The following is a 21,163-nucleotide window of genomic DNA, read 5'->3' as shown; positions in this document are numbered from 1 at the left end:
TTTATTGAGAAGTTTATTTAATTCATTACAGACTGATCAATAGATTAAGCCCTAAATCTACAAACAGTTTAGTCTATAAAACAACAGAAGAAAAACAATGCCCGTCATAGTTCCCAGCACAATTTTATGTCTTTAGATTGATTGTTTTGTCGGTCCAACAGTCCAAAAGCCATAGATAATCAATTCACATTTGTAATCGCTTACCAAAATTGACATGTGTATGCTCATACTCTCAGAGCTGCTTCTCAGTTCATTTCCTGTATTGTATTCATTCAGACTGAAAACAGAACAGTTAAGTATTGTTTTACTGCTTGTGCCTGAATGACCTTAAATCTCCACATACATCAAACATCTCTACCCTAACAAGTGTTTGACCTTCTAGTGTAATGTACCCTGCCCAGTCCTGAATCTAGGCTCTCCCCTGCTTTCGGGAGATTTTGAAACTTCCTTTTTGGGGCTGTCCGGCTCACCAGATGTTTCCTGAACCCACTGTGTTCCTAACTCACTCCCCTCTCCAGTGGTGAAAAGCAAGGGAAGGACAGAGAGAGAGGGGGGGGGGTTTGTCACTCACTCTCAGTAAAACCAAGGACAGAGAGATACCTGGAGTCCAACTGCTGAAGTCTTTTTTGCGTGTGTGTGTGCCTCTCCGCTACAGAGCTGACCAAGGCATACGACGACTGGGATGTACTTTGGCTGCAGTGGCAGAAGACTCTGTAACTCACTGGACAGCATAAGCAGAAACATATACAGTACATATATTCATTTTTGAGCCGCTCACTTTCTCTTACACCTTTTTTTAAGAGTATTGTGAGCTCACAGGCAGGAGTCCTGCTCTTTTGCCTGGTGGACAGCCAGTAGTAGGTGAGCCGGCGATGTCGTGGGACTGTGGCCTGAGGTACATGTTCTCTGTGCCCCCTGTGCTGCAGCAGGGCAGCATGTGTATCCTGCATGACAAGGAGGACCTGTCCAGACTGGAGATGGTCCAGAAACTGGCCAAGGATGGCTGCCGCTTCCTGCAGACCCACAGCAAGGGCCCAGAGAGGACAAGTGAGGTGAGATACACAACAGCACTGCTGCAGTCAGAACATTCACTTCAATATGTAATTTTTTTTTTTACTATCCTCCTAACTATAGTCGAAAATATCCAGATATAGAACCACAGCTTCAGTGTGAAATACTACACTCCTTGATGCATTTCCCTGAACAGCTAGCTTTGGGCTTGTGACAGTAAAAACATCAAGCCACTTATGAGATAGTCATTTTTATGTCATCATGAACCCTACTCAATTAGCATACTTTATATAGAATATTCAGTTCGAGAACATTAGTCCATTTTACTCTGAGCTATACTGTGTTCTATGCTGCTGTTCTGTGAGCTTTGTGTCTAAGCATCATTTATTGCACTCCCTGCTTTTAATTTGTTGACTGTTTTTATTTGCCTCCATACATTCCATAGTGCCTCTGCTTTCTCTGAAGATGAATGTTGTCATTGAGATTATTTCCAGACTACAAAAAGCTCTCTTCAATTAAATATACCAAAAAAGTCTCTAGACTGATGCAAAAGAGATTTCATAACAGTACATTGTAGAGTGCATTGCGATCATATGCATAAAAATGTATGTTATACATGCACTGTATCCATTTATTTCAACAACGGCTAGGTCTATTTACAGTCACAATGTCATTACAGAAACGTCACATACGTTTAGAGTACAGTCGGTCTCTATCAGTATGGCAGCATCCTTGAAAACTTAAGTGCAGGTACTGAGTGTTCAGTTTTGCCTGCACACTTTTTTAAAACATTACATCACCTGCCAGTTGGCTGCGTAGGAGACGTCTGATTGGCTGACCTCATGGTGGGCTCAGCTTCTCCCTTCCTGCCAGCTGTATCTGTGTGCTGACCTGAGCAACAATGACAGGAAAAGTTGACGCAAGTGGCCACACCACCATGCCAAGACATTGTATGGTTTTAGGGTGGATTCCAGTGCATCGGTTCTCTGACCTTTTCTGAAAGCACAAGGCTAAATCTCCTTATCAATGTTGTTATTCAATATATATATAATGACCTTTCGTCTGCACCAAGCCACATATGAAAAGCCACTGCAAATCTGCGTATAATCAGATGTTAGTGCTGGGTAATACACCAATCTTTTTTTACCTTTGTTGTTTTAGTAACATGCATTGTGCAAAGTTTCTCATATTGTGAATTTAAAATAAGTATTCCAATGACACATGTGCATGTCATTTATGTAATCCTTTCGGTAATGGCCAGATATACTGACCTTGTATTTAATACTTGACATTAAATATTAAGATTATGAGATTATCTGTTTCTAGATTGTAGAATGGTTTAACGTAATCAAATGATGCTACAATGCATACTGTATTACATGTGATGTATACAAATATCTAAGCCTAGACATCAAAGAGCTTAGAAATCAGCTAAATCCCAGCTGGTGGAAACAGGGATGCTTAATATACAGTAGACTGCACGCCTGTGAAAATGTGTGAGATTCTGGCACAGGGACATCATGAATGTTATGCAATCTCACTAAGTTTGGAAAAAAGAAAAAAAATCTAACTATTCATAGATAATTCATTTTGCTATAAAAACTCATTTGATATGTTATAGTTTAAAGTTTGACGAATCACTTGTTCTTTTGTCCTATTACATCTCCACTGTTTTGAATTATTTAGGGATAGTTGTGCATGATCATCGGTTGTGTTTGACACTTTTCTTACACCTTACATAACATTATTTCATCAACTTTATTTTCCTTATCTCTGTCTATCTGAACATATAGCTGCTGTTCTCTGCCAATGCATACAGAGCTGATGTTCAAATATTTTTACATGCACATGCACATACTCTTGTTTACAGTATATTATCAGAGCTTAACGCGGGAATTTCAGCTAATTAATATTGGAGATAATAAAGTGCATTTGCATCAGAGGGTTCTTTGAAAACAACATGATGTATGAATCTTTGGTCTTATTCTTCCTCCTTATCTTACCATTCTGTATGGAATTACTGGAACTGTTGGGTCTTTGTAAATTATAGAGTCTATCTGTAAAGTGTCTTGAGATAACTCTTGTTATGATTTGATACTATAAATACAATTGAATTGAATTGAATTGTATGATCCACGCTATTCCTTAAGAGGAATTTAGGCCAAATCTGCACACTGTCTTGCCTGACACCTTCCAGGTCCCTTCAAGTGTTCCATACCATGCGTGCCAGACCTGATGCAACAGCACAGAGACATGCAGACAGAAAGTGTCTCTCCAGTCAGAGGAATGCATCTGGAACCCTGAAAGAGACAGTAAACCATTTGACGGGACATGACTTTGTGCAGAGGCCTGATAAGTAGTGTTTACTCTTCTGCTGACGGTGTCCATGTTGGGAGGACTTTGGTGGGAGCTGTGAGTAGAAGTCACCTCCAGCCTAGGGTAGGAACTGTGTGGGCCCGGCACTTGGTCTCATTACAAGCATCCACTCTAAAGGTCTGATTGTGTTTTTAGTGGGAAATTGGTAACCACAAAGCCCAGTGCACACTGAGTAGCGGCCTGCAGCAGCAGAATCAATAATTCATTGTGAGGAAAGGTTTGTTTGTTTGAACCGTAAACAGTACACTGAGATACTCTGTTAATTATAGTCAAGAATTCAACTTTGTTGTGCTTAGTCGGACAAAAACAGCGTACATTGAAGAGCACACAGTGTACGTCATGTCTTGATAAAGATAGAACCAGCAGTGTCTTTTTCCCCAAGAACCAGGAAGCTAATCAGCACAGCTTTCCTTTTCTGGGAATTTTCTATTTCTTTTCTTTTCGTCACACCCATAACCTTATGCCATACTGTGGTCCTGTGACAGGATAATACAGTCTGCTATTACACAGGACACACCTGTAAGTAGGCCTACAAAAAAAAACATTTTAGACATGCGTGTGATAGAGAACAAATAAATTCATAAGTTGACACTTTAACACATGTAAACTTCCCTTAGAGTCATGAATCACAGCATTGAAGAAACTGCTAGCAAACATTGCCATTAATGGTCCTTTCTGAGGCTTTGAAAACATATCTGCTGTTTATAGATGTCACTGCCAGACTGTTTAATGTTAATGCTAAAAATGTGGCTCACCCACTGATGGACTGATGGAGTTGTGTGTCTTTATTGTATGAGCTGTTGTATGAGCTATTGTATGTGCATGTTTGCGTGTTGTGTTAATGCATTCATCTGTGTATGTGTTGGTTGTGCATCTACAGTAGTCTGTTTAAGTATATGTATGTCCACAGATCACAGATAAGTGGTAATGTGCCAGGAAGTCATGCTTAGCTGGAGGGTCCTGGATGCTTCTCTGCAAAAGGCAATTAGGGAAGAAAACTGCAACCACTTCCAGACTGTCTGCCTGGCTAATTGCATGCACAGAGGCTTGTGTTGCATTGACTGATGGCTGAAGAGAGTAGGGGTGAAGAGGGGGGGTGTAGCTGATGCAGGATGCGTGTGCGTGCACTATACAGTTAACTCCTCATTAAGACCAATATCTCTGATCCAGACCCTCCATTGTCAAGCAGCGAACAGCCATCTTTATACTTCAATGATGCTGCAACAAGCCATTAAAAAAAAAGTACTAATAATAACTTTTCAAGGTACTCAAAGACACTTTACGATAAAACCAGTACATTAAGCACATTTACAACAAATGAAGCAATAAAACAGACACATACAAAACAAACATATGAAAAGCAACTGAAACAATAAAACCAGCAAATAACAGTGGGTGAAATAGAGGCTGAAGGCAAATCAAAAGAGGTAGGTTTAGATAAGTGAATGTGTCCAGGTCAGTACAGTCACAGATGTGTATGGGTAGGGAGTTCCAGAGGGAGGGGGGTGTGATGGTGAAAGCTCTGTCACCCCAGGTACAGTGCTTGGTCCTGAGTGGTGGGAAGATGAGGTTTGTGTCGGAGGAGCGGAGGTTACGGAGGGGATTGGGATGGTGGAGCAGGTCTGTGAGTTAGGAAGGGGCCTGGCTATGGAGGGCGCCAGTGGAGATTCTGGAGGACCGGGGTGAGGTGGTCACTGGAATGGGTGTGGGTGAGGAGGCAGGCAGCAGAAATGTAGGGCTACAAAAGTTAAATTTAGATAGGGTAGATAGATTATTGAAAAGTTTGTGAATGTCCAGGTTGACCAGTGATGTACAGCATCACATCCCTGATTATATTTACTTGGTATTGTATTTTAATATGCTGTAACAAATATGATGGAAAAATATTTTTAAACACATACCTGCATGGATACCCCTTGTGGGACTAGTAGATTAGTCAAATAACTGATCAGTTGAAAGGGTTATTCATTTAAAATTAACATTTGTTTTGGTCATGGGATAGAGTAAGTGGGATGGAGAAGATTTTAGTGTCTTTCGCTGAGGCTCTGAGTGATAACATGAGGATCAGGGGACACTGTGTGATGAAGAGAGAGAGAGTGAAACAGAGGGAGTAGGAGACAGTAAGCAACTTGAGGATGAATTTCTTAAAACGGGTCATGGTGGTCATAAGACAAGGACTTACCATGTGATTTTAAACTAAACTCTGAACCAATGAACCATTGTTGGTGCATACTGAGTTTAACCATATGACAGCTTGAAAACAGATTGTCTCTAGACACCACCCATAATTTAATAGGCTCTACATTGGAATTGGTAATTAAAATGTGTGCGAGTCTTTTATGTTAATCCCTGAATGGGCTCCACCGATAAGGACTGAATAATCATATATGGAAATTCTCTTTCATTTACAGTGCTGGCTTTGTCAGAGTATTATGATGGAAATCAGTGGTGATTTGTGTGAGTGGGAGAAAATACAGGGGAATCTCCTTGGTGATAACACACACATCCCACCCTCCCCCCTTCTTTCTCTGTCCAGCCCCAGAGTGACGAGGCAGCCCGTGTGTGTCTGAGGGAGAGGGGCCACGATGTGCTGGTTCTCCAGAGAATATCGTCAGAGCAGCCAGCCCTCTCTGCATCAGCGAGGGGAGGAGGGAGAGAAGAGCCTAGGAACAGGAGGTAAGCCTCTCCACTCCCCTCCTTCCTTGATTCCCTCCCTCCCTCACTATCTGCTTCTCTTCCTCATCATTTCCCCTCTCTGTCTCTCTGGATCACTCACTCACTCACACAGGCATGCTTACATCACAACTCCCAACACATCAATTATTGCATTAAATACATATAAGTAAGCAGCATGGGACTGTGAGGCAGAGCTCTGCTGGCTGCCTTCTCATTCAAGTCATTCAGCAGCCTTTTCAGCCGTGAACATACCGGAATACCTCAGTGTGCTTGAGGGATAGATAGCAGTGGACTCCGGGCTGTGGCAGCTGCAGGTGGATGGATGGATGGGTAAAAGGGGCAGCAGTAACCACGGCAACGTTGCCGGTGTGAGGGCACAGGGACTCTGCAAGGATGGGATCTCGGCCACAGCCCCCGAACCTGCGACAGGAGGGCAGGCTGCTGCATGCTGCCTTGGTGGAGCAGGAGGAGGACGGGGATGACGAGGAGGGCTCCGAGGAGAGCAGCAGTGACAGCACCAGCCGGGCAGAGCCGGTGACCATGCCCACCTTTGACGTCCCCTACTTTCGCTACATAGACGATGAGGGGACAGAGGGAGAGGAGGAATGGAGCAGCAGCCGCTCTCTGTCCTCTATCGAGGAAGACTCATCCACTGACTCTGTTGTGTCTGACAGGTACGTGGTGGTATCAGGGACCCCGGAAAAGATCCTGGAGCACTTGCTGAATGACCTGACACTAGACGACGACCAGGGGACAACACAGGGCAAAGAGTCAGGTCAGCATGCATACTTTAAATTCCTGAAATACCTTTCTCATCCCTGTTGTCCTTAATGTGTTTTGTCAGTGTGTGAATAAGCATTTTCTTGTATTGTATTTTAGAGAGCATAAATTGAAAAATAGGAGAATATTTAGTTGATGGATGGTACCAAGACAACTTCATGACTATAGTATATTTAAGGGTGTGTGCTGATGTAGGTCCACTGATGTCTGTGTGTTTGTGAAAGATAGATAGATAGATAGATAGATAGATAGAAGAGACAGAAATAACTCCCTTTACTTTTCATTTCACGCTCTCCCCACCCCTCTCTCTCTCGCAGAGGAGCTGGGACAGCAGCCCCCTCTGGGCGGTATTACTGGGCTAATCATGTGCTATCATTCCCAGAATTGCTCTAAGTTTGAGCCATTTTGCCTTTGACAGAGATAAACATTGCTCATATATTTTGAGTCCTGCCGTATCGAACTGCGTGGCATGCAGTCCAGCCTCACAGTGATGACAAATAAACACATTTCCTCTCATCCCAGCAGGTACATGATAATGTGACACTGTTTACAAGGCAGAGGATACTCTGGTTGATTGAGCTGGAAAGATGATGATTGAGAGCTGTAGCACAGTCAGACAAGCAGAAGAAAAATACTAGAGAGAAAGACTGTAGAGTGGAGAAAAGGGGAAACGAGGGAAGAAAAAGGGGATGCAGATTTTTTCCTTGGAGATGGAGATGGAGGCAGGCTAACCCCATACCAGAGATCATTACTCATTCTGATGAGGAAGTGAATGAAATTGATCTAAATGTCCTCTAGGGAGATGTGCCTTGGAAGATGGTGCATTTTACATGCACAGGAGAGTTATGTTTTATGTTGATTCCCATATTTTATTGCTATAATTGAGTATTTAATATTGATGTAAAGTGAAACATGGAGCTACATTAGCAGGTACATGGGAAAGACATAATTTTATACTTTCTTTTATTCCTAACCTTTCAAATAATATCCTAGGGGTTCGGTAGGCAGTGTGTTGTTGATGACTCATTCACTATTAGCTCAACTTGCAATGAGTATATTGAAGGGAAGCCTCCATAGGGAGCTGTGGACCAGAGCAGATCGCTGAGTGCAGGGTCAAAGAGCCAGAGACCTGAGGAGAAAAAAAAAAAAAGAACGGAACCGGAAGAGCAATTAATCTGCACTCAGTAATGTTTCATAGTCTCACTCCTGCTGGCCTTGGCTCTCTCTGTGTGGCTACTGAAGCTCCCAAGCTCTAGTGCTAGTGCCCTTGGAGGTTTAGCTCATCAGAAGCATGATAGCACGAGAGCCTTGATTTCATCAAAGAGATTTATTTGAACATCCACCAAGCTGCCGTGTTTGGTCTTCCTCTCAAGAATGGCTCAGAGAGACTGTGCAGCAACATAACTGATGGTTGCAGTGGGTTATTGATGTTGTGTTTATGATTTACATGCTGTACAGCACATTAAAAAGGCAATTTCATCTCATCATGGTCGCACTTGCTTCCACCTATACTCAGTACACAACATTAAGAGTGCAGAGGAGCTTTCTGCAAGAGATTCTGGAAGCACCACAGGCATGTTTAAGGAAAAGCAAACACGGACCAATGCAATAGTCTATACAGCGAGCTCTTATATGCTAGCATTTCCTTCTGTGGGCTAGCATTGTGGGTAGCATTAACAAGTGTTCAGTGTTGCCTTCTGTGCCCAATCTCTGAGTGCAGCTATTGATTTTGAACAGTCAGCTCTGAAAAACATGTAATGGAACATTTGTGTTTTTAATGAGAGGATGTTTCAGCTCTTTTACTGAGGCACCATGTGCTGAGATGGTGAAGAAAACATCATATTTAGTGACCAGATATAACATTAAAAATGCATTATAATGTAAGGCTTTGACGCCAACAGCCTGTCTTCTGGTGCTTACTGAGCCAATAAGTGACACATTAACATTTTTATTTTAAAGGCGGCATAGATCAATTTTACGAACACTTATTGAAATGCAAAAAGGATTGGCAGGTGGATTGACAGTCTGATTGATTTCACAGGAGATTGACAATCTAGATCAATGAATTAATTCTGCATTTCCTCTGAAAGGGAAATATACATAAATAGATGTTGGCTCTTGTGCCAGAAAGCAGTATTCTCTGATTTCTCTACATCCTACATTCACTTCTCTGATCCAGGCCAACTATTGATGATAACTGAAAATTTTAAATATAAATTTTGTGATGTGTAGGATTCACAAATCAGCCCAACAGACTGTTAAATGTTATTTATACAGCACACTTAATGCATTAATGTGTCTGGGTCAGAGAGGCGAACACATCCTCTGCCAAACTGTTTGGATTAAATCTACTCTGCAGGACATTCCCCTGCTTGTTTGTGCTGTGTTACCGAGAAAAACTTGAGAATATGACTTTAGGTCATGGAATTAAATATGTATACTGTTTTTCCAACTTCAAAAAACTTGCAGTGTAAAGCCTGGGGAGTGGTATGTAAGATGTTACTCATGAGAAAGTGGTTCAGTTAAAATAGCTTGGAGAAAAGACACAAATACACAGCAGTGTGAGTGAGGAGTGCATGGTGAATGTGTGTGTGGAGGAACATCACAGTATAGGGGAAGGGGCAGGTGATGTTGTTTTTCTGGCTTTGTGTTCAGGTGCGTTACTGTATTCTGTTATGGGAGCTACATGTGTATAGAGTGTGTAACCTCTCATAAGCAGTGGGTGATGCATCCACAGCTGCTCTGCACAGATTAACATAATGATGTCAGGGAGTCCCGTGGACCAGAACGCACACAAAGGCCCTGGGAAGCTAGTGTGAAATTAAAGGGGAAAATTTACAATTCTGGCTATGAGGCACACTTACAGAGGGCTTGAGAGGAGGTTGGCCCTAATAGCATTTGTAAAGCTTTTCTCTTTCTCTTTACGCCTTGGAAATGTATTTCAGTGGCTTTTATGTCAATGTATGAAACACACTTTTACAGCTTGTTATAATGTCCGACAATTAATTACTTACATTTTCATGAGAGATTTTAGGAGAAAGGGACTTTGTAACTCAATAAAACAAAACAAAAACTGATGACATAAAGGAGTCTTGTTTAGTCTTTGTTTATCATGGTTAAAAATGAAGTGTTATGATGTAGACTGTACATTTCATGTTACGGGAACTTGTCAAAGTGAGTTGGTGATCTATTTGGCTAGCTTGGATTTAATCCATTTACAGAAACACTAACCTTGGGAGGAATTCACACAAGGATACAGTGGCAGAAAATGCTGCTTGTAAACACACTAGGATGATGGCTAAGCAATATCAGATTGCTTTTTTTTCTGTTTGCAAGATATTCACAATAAAAAAAATAGACTTAATCAGAGGTCAGTGAGTCAACTGACACATTACTGGCTTTTCTGTACTGATACAGCCTGCAATGGCAAATGTGTGAGATTGACGATAAGGCTTGTTTGAACTTGTCAGAGCAAAATGGAACAGAAGAATCCTCAGTGGTTTCAGCACAAGCGGTTATCTAATACTGACAATAAGAATAATGTGCCATTGAATAGTCTCTCACATTATGCTCTCCTCTGAAATGTCTCTGCTTAGTGCTTGTTAACTGATATTTGACAGCAAAGAATGAGTTCTGCTTCTGGTGTTATTAAGAAGGAATAGGAAAAGCTGAAACCGAGCTGCCATCTCAATTAAAAGTACAGGCCTACTGTATGTGCAACTCAGCAAACATTAATCATACAGCTGTCAAGATCACTGGTGTACCTCGCCCTCCAGCATCCTGTAACATAGTACAAACTAATGAGGCTGCACCTAATTTTAACTTGTAAGCTCTTCTGTGATATATCTTGTAGACTTTATAAATCCATGAAACTAGGACTAGTTGAACTATTTTATTTATTTATTTAAGATTTTTTTATGGGCATTTCTGCCTTTAATGATAGCACAGCTCAGACATGAAAGGGGAGAGAGAGGGAGAAGACATGCAGGAAACCATCACAGGTCAGACTTGAACCCTGGACCTTCTGCAGGAATAAACCTCTATATACTGTATGTCTGCCTTCTCTACCAACTGAGCTAACCGGCCACGTAGTTGAACTATTTTAAAAGTTGTATTACTATAAACTGTACCATCTTTTGTCCATTGTCAATAATGTGTTTCTCTTTGCAGATACACTTCTGGATGATTTTCTGCTGACCTACCCAGTGTTCATGTCAACCAGTGATTTATGTCAAGCTCTGCTGGGACAATATCCTTAAACACAGGAACATTATAACAAAGATTCACACATAATAACCCTCTATTGTGAACGCTACATACAAATATAGATGTTTTATACAAAAACATAACTGCTTTATTGAGTCAAAACAGCTCCATTTCACTCAACTGTGTTCATCTTGCTTCCTGTCTTTAAATCAGCATTACATACTGGCATTTTTCATGCTTCATTGTATGCTGCATTTGATGTCAGCAAATAGATCTCTCTCTCCATCTGTGCTGAAGCCTTAACTGAATCCCACCTATTGCACCAAGCGATACAGAGGGAAAGAGGACAGGAAAGAGGCACTGGAAAGGAAACGAAAAGTCCTGCACCTGGTGTCACAGTGGATGGCCCTGTGCAAAGACTTCCTGAGGGAAGACGAGCATGTCAAACTGTTTATGAAGGTAGGGAATATGATGTACAAGGGAAAGGGTGGATACTGGGTGTGAGGTGATCTTAATATGGGAGAAATGAAAATTGACATTTCCTTTCAGACTTTGTACCGTTACGTGTTGGATGATCTCTATGAGCACCCAGCCCTGGAGACGGATGTGAGGGAACTGCAGAAACTGTACCAGCTGCATCGCAGACAGTGAGTGACCATATGATAACCTACTTTGTCATTACAAGTCACCAGGGTAATGAAATAAGCCCTTACGTAAATTATCTATAAAATGAAGAAAAAAAAACCCCGGATGTATTGATTGATATCAAATCTGGGTGTGTACAACAACAAGTATGACTGATGGAGGTCTGAAAAGAAGCAGAGACACTAGCTGGTCTCTGAGTGCAAAGAAAGAGCTGCTTCTCTGCTTGGTGCCTTTATTTAGCCTCTCATCAATGAATGCATTCAGAGACTGAAGAGTAATTGCAGTGTTCTGGGTTGTTTTGCACGGAAATATGAAGGTCATGGAGCTCTTCATGTTGAATCTCCAAAATTGAGGAAATACAGTAATTTGCGCACATACGCACATCATGTATCTAACATGGACACAAGCTTGCTTATGTGTGTGCATCCATACATGCAAATTTACAGTACAGTACATAGAAGTTAGGGATTGACCATAACATTGGAAAAGGAGTCTCAGCTTTTAAACTATTTGTGTATAGACATGTGATTCTTGTACATTGAACCCCTTGATGGAAGACCCCTCCTGCATCACCCTGTTGTTCTAATTCGCAATGATGACGGCTCGCTCTACGTTATCCCTTACGTATTGCATGTGTGCATAACTGATGTACTGTACATTAAACATATACCTTTCAATCAAACAGATATGTTTATTTGACATCTGACTGCGACTTGAATATTGTGGAAGTGTTGCTACAATTTCTCAGTTTGATAAAAATAAGCATCACATTGTGTCTCGCCAGACACAGTGCCACACCCATGTCCGCCTTCCCCTCCCTGAACCACAGCCTCCAATCAGATCTTCTCCCTGGGGATTCCCCAACCTGCCGCCCCTTACAAACCAGTGCAGATAATTCAACCTGACTCTGCTGTCATTATCTGGGCCTGCTTTATTCATGTTTATATGCAGGGAGGTAGATCCACAGCACCCACTCCTTTAAAGCAGTGGACTTTTTGAGGGTGTTACTAACTGACATACTCTACTATTTATGAGCTTTTTTACAATCAGGCTCACCCCAGGGGAGGACAGGGTTGACTGCTTTGTGGCAATCTGCTGCCAAGTGAAAAGCTAAAAGGTGTCATTTTTTATAGAAAGAAGACTCATTTAGTCATGTGCTCCCATCAACTTCCATCTGGCATTTGTGCAAAAGAAAGAAAGCTTGAGTCATATCATTCTGAAAGCTTTGGAATCAAACACCACTTGTTCTCTTGCATTCTCTCTTCATGTCGCTTTGTAATTCACAGAGCTCATTGACTCTGTTTTTTTTTTGTTTTGAGGAGCAAGAGAGTGAATTACATCACAAGCTCTGTTTTGACAAATACAGTGGGGTTTTCATTAGTGCAGGACTGCTGCTGGCCAGAAGGAGGGGATCCCTTAGGGCAGGCTTTGTGCCAACACGCCTATTGTGATGCAGAGCCCAGTAAAAGCTGAGGGATGATAATGGACACAGGGCTATCCATCATGCTAGCTGGGCCTAACTGATGAGAATAGGGTGATTAAATGAAGGGATCACATTGAAAGGTCTAAAATCTACAAAGCACTCTCATCTCACCGTGACACTGATCTTAAATAATGGACTGAATGCTGCAGAGGAGTATATATAATATATAATAAGTACAGTTATAACTTTACTGATTTATTTATTCTCCTTTTTCCAGTACGGTAGATGAATATTCCCCTCAAAGAAAGGTGAGTGAAAAGACCTTGTGTTTGTTCTCTTGAACACACTAAGACAGAAATAATTTTATTAAACAAAGCTGACTGTCCACATCGACATACTAGATTGAGTGTTGGAGCTAATTGTTCTCACATTTCCTGCTCTGTAGTTCTAGCGAAATTCCCGCAGTGTTCCCAGGCAATGTGAATGTGTGTCAAAAATCCACCATTTCCCTTCTTTCAGAGCAAAGCACTGAAAGAGAACGGGCTCCAGTCCAGAGGCACACAGAGGGAGACCAAGGAAGGTAAGTCGTAAAACATGACGTCCTTCAAACATTCCTCCCATCATATGCTGTTTTTAAAGCTGTCGAGAGGAGACATTTAGTCTGAACAGTAGAACAATGGAAATCTTTCCAGGGAAAGAATGAGAAGGTTTGGAAATGCAAATTCCTGAGTCATGACTTATTTTTAAGGGCAGGTTCACTAGCCATGTCATTATCTGCTGTTTATTGGTTTGGAGATATCCGTCTTAGAGGTTTCTGCTTCTGGATAATCCACAGTCCTCACTTTGAATCATTTTCATTTGAACTACTCTCGATCAAAATAATTGTCCCCACTGACCCTTTACCTTCATCAAGACAAATCTATTGAGACGGCAGCAGATGACTTCATTAATTGGTTTCTTTGAAGGTGCTAAATGGTTACATAACCTGCCGTAGTCTGTGTCTGGAAATAAACGTTTCACACCAAATCTCATAGCAAAACATCTTTATTATTTGAAAATGTCTTGGGAAAATTGCACCAATAAAAACATCTTTAAGGCGCTTCCTGCAATATTAGCTAGTCTTGTGGCCTTGTGTCATAATAAAGTTTCAATTTAGAAAACCTGATGACGTTTATTATTTATTACTTCAGTACCTGACTACTGGTTTGTCTGTTGTTATATAGTCTCGCATTGCCAGACCTATCTCCACAGCGCTCTGGAGTATGGTCTGGCTCCTCCACACATACATTCTGGGATAGGAGAAAAAACGCTCTGGGTTGTATGCATTTCTTTAAACCAATCACAATCGTCTTGGGCGGCGCTACGCTCTGGATGCAGCGACAATAGCTCTGCAAAATGGTCTCGGGAAGGAACTTGTTTTGGTGAACATTTGCACCCCGCAAAAGAAAACACCACATACAATATTAAATTAACTGTTCACACAATACAGTAACGTGAGCTATTTGAATTAACTGGACATACAATATTAAATTAACTGTTCACACAATACAGTAATGTGAGCTATTTGAATTAGCTGGATACATGGTTAAACATAATTTGCTCTTTCCAGTGTATCACCGTGTGTACTTCCACAGCAACCCCACCAATCGATCCCAAAACGTCCCAGTTAGATAGTAATGCCCTTAACATATTCTTTGTAAATCTTTACAATCATTCCCTGAAAGAACCAAGCAGGCCTGCCTTAAAACTTGCCACTGTCAGCATGAAGCTTGCTAGCTTGAAGTTTGTTGTTGTTTCCTGATGTGAACGGAGTTTGAGAACAGCAACACAGAGAGGGGACGGTGAGGGACATGTTCACGCGCCGGATTTTAGGCAATTATCCTGGAAATGTACTTCAGTTGATCCAGACTACTTGTCATATAATGAAGCTATTATGTATAGTGTGCTGTGCATTGGGAACTTGGGGACACACTATGCATAGAAGGATTTGGGTAGGGATGTGTGGTCAACGGGGACCCAGCAGCAATTTTCTGTCCCAGGGCTCCTTAACATGTCAACATGGTCAGAGCTGCACTTCGTGTAAGCGCTGTGGATTCTATAATGTACCTTACTGAAACATTTTCTCTGTTACAGTGCTGTGTCACGTGTATATTACCATGGACTCGTACCTGAGTATGAGGACCCATACTGGGGTAGTGGCCAAGGAGCTGCTGCAGGCCGTGGCAGAAAGGATGGATGTCCCACTGAGGGAACTGGTGCTAGTGGCCGTCACTTACCCTGGAGGTAGAAATAGAAAATATTTCATATCATGTCATTTCATATCATTCATCATATAGCATTTTCATTTCTCACAATATTTCATACTTGAAGTTTTTTTTTTCCTACATTGAGTTATATATTGAGCCCAGACATGTGAGATTGTAATCAACAGAGCTGACCTAAATATCTTCCCAGTGACAACAGTTAAAAGGAAGAAGCATTTACAGTCCAGTTATATGAAGTCAGTATCTGTTATCAGTGACTGGCCACCTCAGAGTGAAGCCTGGCACAGCACGTCTTATCTCTTGCTTCTGATACCTACGTACACACTGCCTGACAGATATTTAATGGTATTCTGCTGTTTGTGATATGTTTTCTCTCCTGCAGGGAGGCTTCTTCTGCAGCCTCAGGACAGAGTTTTCTCTGATTCTGTACGGCCGGTGGGGAGGCTGCATGTGTGCAGGAAGGACCTGGGTGAAGTCCTGGTACGAATATCACTGCAATGTGTCACTTCGACTTAAACATACTTTACATGTGCTGTGGTGTCAGAATAGTGTCAAAACATTCATACATCAGCTCAGAAGCAATGACAAAGTGCAGCATAGTAATGTTTACTATGCTGCTTCTGAGCTGATGTATTAATGTTAGAAGCTTCAAAATTCCATTGTCAGTACGATTTATAAAAAAAACCTGCTTACATGAAATAACTAATGCAAAAAATAATGTCTTGGAATGTTCATATCAATCTTTCAAGGTGGAATGATGAAAATCTAAATCCCTGATGTTGTCATGTGTCTGTTTTTTTTTTTTCTCTATAGAACCCGTTCACAGACAACTCAGAGCTGCAACAGAGGACAGCTCGCATGCTCAGTTTAAACACATGGGACGTGGCCGTTGCTCTCACCAACTTTGACTGGACCATCTTTGACTCAATACACGAGGTTTGTCCCACAACCTAAACACAATTTGTTGCTTTTAGAAAAAGGTCTAAACTGTTTAAAAAGACAGGATGTGTTGTTAGCATCGCGAGCCCCGCTCTGCTGAACTAATGAGCGTATGTTGTTCTTTTACAGCAAGAACTCGTCTATTTCACCTTCAGCCGCCACAGTAGCAGCAGCCACACTGTGGCGTTGGAGCTGCTGCTGCAGCGCTTCAATGAAGTCCAGCTGTGGGTGATGACAGAGGTGCTGCTGTGCCCAACTCTCTGCAAAAGGGTCCAACTCATCAAGAAGTTCATCAAGATTGCTGCCCAGTTAGTAGCTTTACTCACATTCTTTTGCATTTCGATTAGAGATGTATTGATTGTAGACCAGCTTCTCACACTGTGGGCCAACACTACAGAATTCCAGCCCAAACTCTTTAGGGTGGGGTGTTTAGACTCACAATAGGGATGCTGCCCCCTCCAGTGGCAGATCAATAAACTGCCTTTGTGCTGTTGAGCTGTGGCCCGGCAAGAGACTGAACTGTTGGCTTCATTGATCTTTTATAGCTGTAAAGCACAGAGGAACCTCAACTGTTTCTTTGCCATTATAATGGGCCTGAACACTGCAGCTGTTAGCCGCCTCAGTCAGACATGGGAGGTAAGGATGTGCTTTTTACTTCTTCTTCTTCTTCTTCTTCTTTCATCTGTGGCATCTTTTAGTAGTACATAGTATCTGAAAAAGAAAATCCTGTAATTTTCTCTGCAGAAAATTCCTGGGAAATTCAAAAAGCTGTTTTCAGAGCTGGAGACAATTACAGTAAGTGTAATTCATGGCACTCAGTGCATACTGTATATATCAGTTTTAAAATGAAAAAAACAATGACAATAATCCACTGTAACAGGGAATAAAAACCATGCTTCAGTGTGCATGTGGTGAAACAGATGTTTTTCATTTCGAAAAACATCAGGTGTTTTGGATGATCATTAGTCTCTTATGCCAGTGGTTCCCAACCTGGGGTCCGGGGACCCCTCAGGGGGGCGGCAAAGATCACAGGGGGGGGGGCGCAAGTCTTTATCTGGTTTGAGGTTGAGGTAAAAAAATAATATTTGCACATGTTAAACAAATTATGATAATACACTAGAATATATAATGTATACAAAAGTCTGTATAAAAACTATATATTTTTGTTCTCGCTTAAAATTGTAGTCAGGCTACTTAGTAGGCCAAACCTCCGGGACCTCTTAACATGTGACCCTGCTGTCATCAGGTCAGCTGCTAGCTGCTATCATCCCGCCACGGCATCACTATTTTATGAATGAAACATGGCGGAGAAACGTGAAAGTGCTGATAACTCCTCTGTATCAAAAAAGAAAGTAAGGCTGTATCTTGAGAGTTACCTCAACTTCGGTTTCGGAGGGGGGGCGGCTCAGCTTTTCTTAGACATAAGTAGGGGGGGCGCCAAGGAAAAAAGGTTGGGAACCACTGTCTTATGCTACCATAATTCAGCTAACAAAGCATGCACAAACTAGACACACACATTCATCCCCAGAGGATTACACTCATTCGTTTTAAAAATGTCTTCACAGGATCCCTCGCTGAACCACAAGGCCTACAGGGACTCCTTCAAGAAGATGAAGGCGCCAAAGATCCCCTTCCCTCCTCTGCTACTGAAAGGTGTGCTCATTATTGTCACTTCAATACCCCACACCTAGTCTAACTCTGTGAGGAGAGCGCTGTGACATATTTCTGTCAGGCATATTTGACATGTAAAAAACAGGCATTTTACCTGAAATACCTGTTGGTGAGAACAAAATGTGCTTCTGTTTTAGATATTACGTTCATTCATGAAGGCAACAAGACGTTTCATGATAACCTGGTCAATTTTGAAAAGCTGGTGAGTTCACAAACCCTTTATGCGTCTGCACAGAAATCATACATTAGTTTGTAATGTTTAATGAAGCCTGTTTCCATGTTTATTTCCAGCACATGATAGCAGACACAGTGCGTCTCATCCGGCAGTGTCAGAAAGATCACATGGGTCAGTATTCAGATAACTCATTCTTTGTTTTATGATGTGAGATAAACCAACATTTTTGAAGTTTACTTTGTAATACTACTCATAATCAGTGCTGTAGTTTCAGTATTTGCAATACAAATAACCAAATATGTGGACAAAATCAGTTAAATTTGAAATACACTGTCTTCATATAGTTTAAATCATGTTGATACTCCTTACCATAATGTCCACAATCATTATTGATATAAAAACTATTTTGGCTGGTTTTACGCTCCACAACATCCCTGCATGCCATATGTGTAAAGAAAAGTTGGTTTTAATGGCTTTTTGTAACATGATATGATTGTGTTGGAAATGCACAGTGCATGTTCATTTCGCATGTGTAACTTTGTGCATAGTGCAGATACTGTACAGTAGGAGGCCTTGACGCTGCTGCCTTAGATTGGTGATTAAACATGTTCTTTCCCTCCAGGTAATGGCATCACCCAGAAAAGCAGCTCAGAAGTGCGAGCCTACATTGATTACCTGCATATCATCGACAATCAGCAGACTCTGTTTGAACTGTCACACAGGCTGGAGCCTCGTGCTTAGAGAGCAGCTCTAACTTACTTCCCACTATGTCAGCCAGACTGTCGGATTGCCAAGGAACAATCTATCTCTGTCTCACCTATCTCTCAGGACTCTGTCGGCAATCAGAGGACGCTGCATGATCCTGGCCGACCACAGAAGGGAGACGCCCAATCAGGAAACTCTCACCAGAGACTGGGAATAAGCAGAAAAAGACTTAAATGCATACATGTTTGCATAGATCTACAACAGTGTCACTGATCCAAAACTACAGAAAGCAGGCCCAGCTGTAGTGTCAGCGGTTCAGACTTGTTGAAGAAAAAAAAAAGTGGAAGTGCTAGATCTGCAGGTCCAAACCTTCTGCTGCTACTACACTTTATTCCACATGGCAGAGGTTGGCAGGTGTAGAGCTGTTCGATGACCCAACACCTCCCCCTCGTGGAGAATCAGCAGCCTGCAATAAGAGTTTGTTCTTAGCAGGTGAAGCACTTCCCATCTAAAAAAAATCAAGCTACAGAAAATTAAACAGTATGCCTGACAAAAAGGACCACTTAGCCTTTCCAGAGCTTTGAACCACATAAATCACGTCACATAAAGTTAGTAAGATGCAGAATAACTCATGATACTGTACATCTTTTTTTGTATTTTTGGTGTTTAAAGATCTGGCAGCAGTGGGTTGTTTCATCACAGTTAACCAAAGAGAATTTCAGTCCTATATTGTAGACACACTTCTGTTTTCTTCCGAGTTCAACACGATCCAGATGTTCTCTTCTCCAGATGTAGGACATACAGTCACTAAGAAATCAGCACAATGAATGCACAACATGCTGAATCAAGATGACAGAAATAGTGAAAATGATTGTTAAATATTTAAAATTTTCATTATCTATTTTTACATTGCAGAATCCTCTTACCGTACAGTTTTCTATTGTTTAACCATTAAGTGTTTTAGATGAGGCAATTGAGATGGTATTAGAGCAGGACATTAGATAAGAATACACAGTGTACTGAATTCCCTTGGTGTGTGTGACAAGCTGTGTGTCCTGTCTGTGAGTTATAACCACATATGTCAGTACCAAATAGCATAAAAACGCCCAATTCAAGGTAATGCTAATTGCTCATTTTTTTGAAGCACAAGAATCTCCATGTAGTTCAGCTGTGGACAATCAGTTAAAAGAAGCAGCAGACCCAGATTGATACATCTGTATAGGTCTTTAAAATTGAGGTTAAAACACAATACAGTGCATTTTGCCACCCAGATAGTGTTTGATTTGTTGAGCTTCAGAGATATCGGCTTTAGCTGTATGGTACTTAGAGTACCAGAAATTAGCATTTGAAAAACTCGGCAAAATGTCCTTTCAAGAACAAAGACATGGTGAGTCACAACAACCCACAATAACCCTTTTTCTGAACAGTCTCACTGAGAGCTGCTTCCTAGTTAAATCCAATGTTACAGAGCTACAGCGTATCTCCTGTATCCTCTGTAAATGTACAGAGGAAACATAAGTTTCATTGTGCTTTTTGGGTGACCTTTCCCGACAAGTAAAGAGCAATAGCAAAAAAGCAAGTACTACAGCACCTTCCAGACAACAAAACGTAGAAATAAAGAAAGAAAAATAGAAGCCATTTGCTTATGTACAGTGTGTATTAACACTACTGTATACACTTGTATAGTGTGTAGTTATAGAAGATACTGTACAGTATTTATTGTCTAGATTGGCCCACTGAAAATTCTCACCTTTGCCCTGAGGTTAGGCCATTTTAAGTAGGCGTTGTGAAGTGTTGTAGATGAAATTTTGCATTATATTTTTGACATTTCAGCTGTATATTTTGGATTTTAAAACCCACAGTGAACATGGAGAGAAAATTCTTTAGCAGTATCGATCTTAATTTGAATTTAATTTGTATCATCAACAATGTACAGTTGATTCTATTTATAATATACATGTTGAAATTCTGGATACAGATATTAATTTATTTCAGAATTATTTATTTGTTTTATAAATATTACTGCTATAAGTTCTGTTTGATTTCATGTTTTTTTTGTATGCACCGTTTTGGCTGGTCTGCATGATATGGCAAACCATGGACTGACCACCAGTGTCAGCTGTGCATGCAATAAAATATTTTTCATCATCATGAGTTTGGCTATTATATATATATATATATATATATATTTACATATATATATATATATATATATATATATATATACATGTATAAGGTGGTGACAATCAATTATTCAAACAGGCAGATGATACTTTCTAACTTGAACAACAG

General features: G+C 41.0%; 1 protein-coding gene across 3 annotated transcripts; it reads left to right on the top strand.

The window, feature by feature from the left end:
• The first annotated feature begins 455 nt into the window (after nucleotides 1–455).
• On the top strand, nucleotides 456–21,019 carry LOC116049382 (rap guanine nucleotide exchange factor 5-like). 3 transcript variants are annotated; one of them, XM_031298977.2, is made up of 18 exons: nucleotides 456–1,052; nucleotides 5,924–6,014; nucleotides 6,710–6,838; nucleotides 11,014–11,092; nucleotides 11,364–11,508; nucleotides 11,599–11,696; nucleotides 13,395–13,425; nucleotides 13,637–13,697; nucleotides 15,251–15,400; nucleotides 15,764–15,861; nucleotides 16,195–16,317; nucleotides 16,450–16,628; nucleotides 16,866–16,956; nucleotides 17,065–17,115; nucleotides 17,886–17,973; nucleotides 18,129–18,193; nucleotides 18,283–18,337; nucleotides 18,789–21,019. In XM_031298977.2, the coding sequence occupies exons 1-18, from the start codon at nucleotides 873–875 to the stop codon at nucleotides 18,905–18,907; spliced, it is 1,833 nt and encodes a 610-aa protein (XP_031154837.1). In that variant the 5' UTR covers nucleotides 456–872; the 3' UTR covers nucleotides 18,908–21,019. The 3 variants fall into 3 exon arrangements, with proteins under 3 accessions (XP_031154837.1, XP_031154836.1, XP_035862266.1); XM_031298976.2 differs by having other exon boundaries at nucleotides 464–1,052; nucleotides 5,924–6,063; nucleotides 6,738–6,838; XM_036006373.1 differs by lacking the exons at nucleotides 456–1,052; nucleotides 5,924–6,014 and adding an exon at nucleotides 6,138–6,597 and having other exon boundaries at nucleotides 6,738–6,838.
• The last annotated feature ends 144 nt before the right edge of the window (nucleotides 21,020–21,163 follow it).

The sequence above is a fragment of the Sander lucioperca genome, chromosome 10 (genome assembly GCF_008315115.2).
Source record: "Sander lucioperca isolate FBNREF2018 chromosome 10, SLUC_FBN_1.2, whole genome shotgun sequence".
NCBI classification, from domain to species: Eukaryota; Metazoa; Chordata; class Actinopteri; order Perciformes; family Percidae; genus Sander; species Sander lucioperca.
The sequence above is the reverse complement of the archived record's forward strand: the minus strand, read 5'-3'. Positions and strand labels throughout refer to the sequence as shown.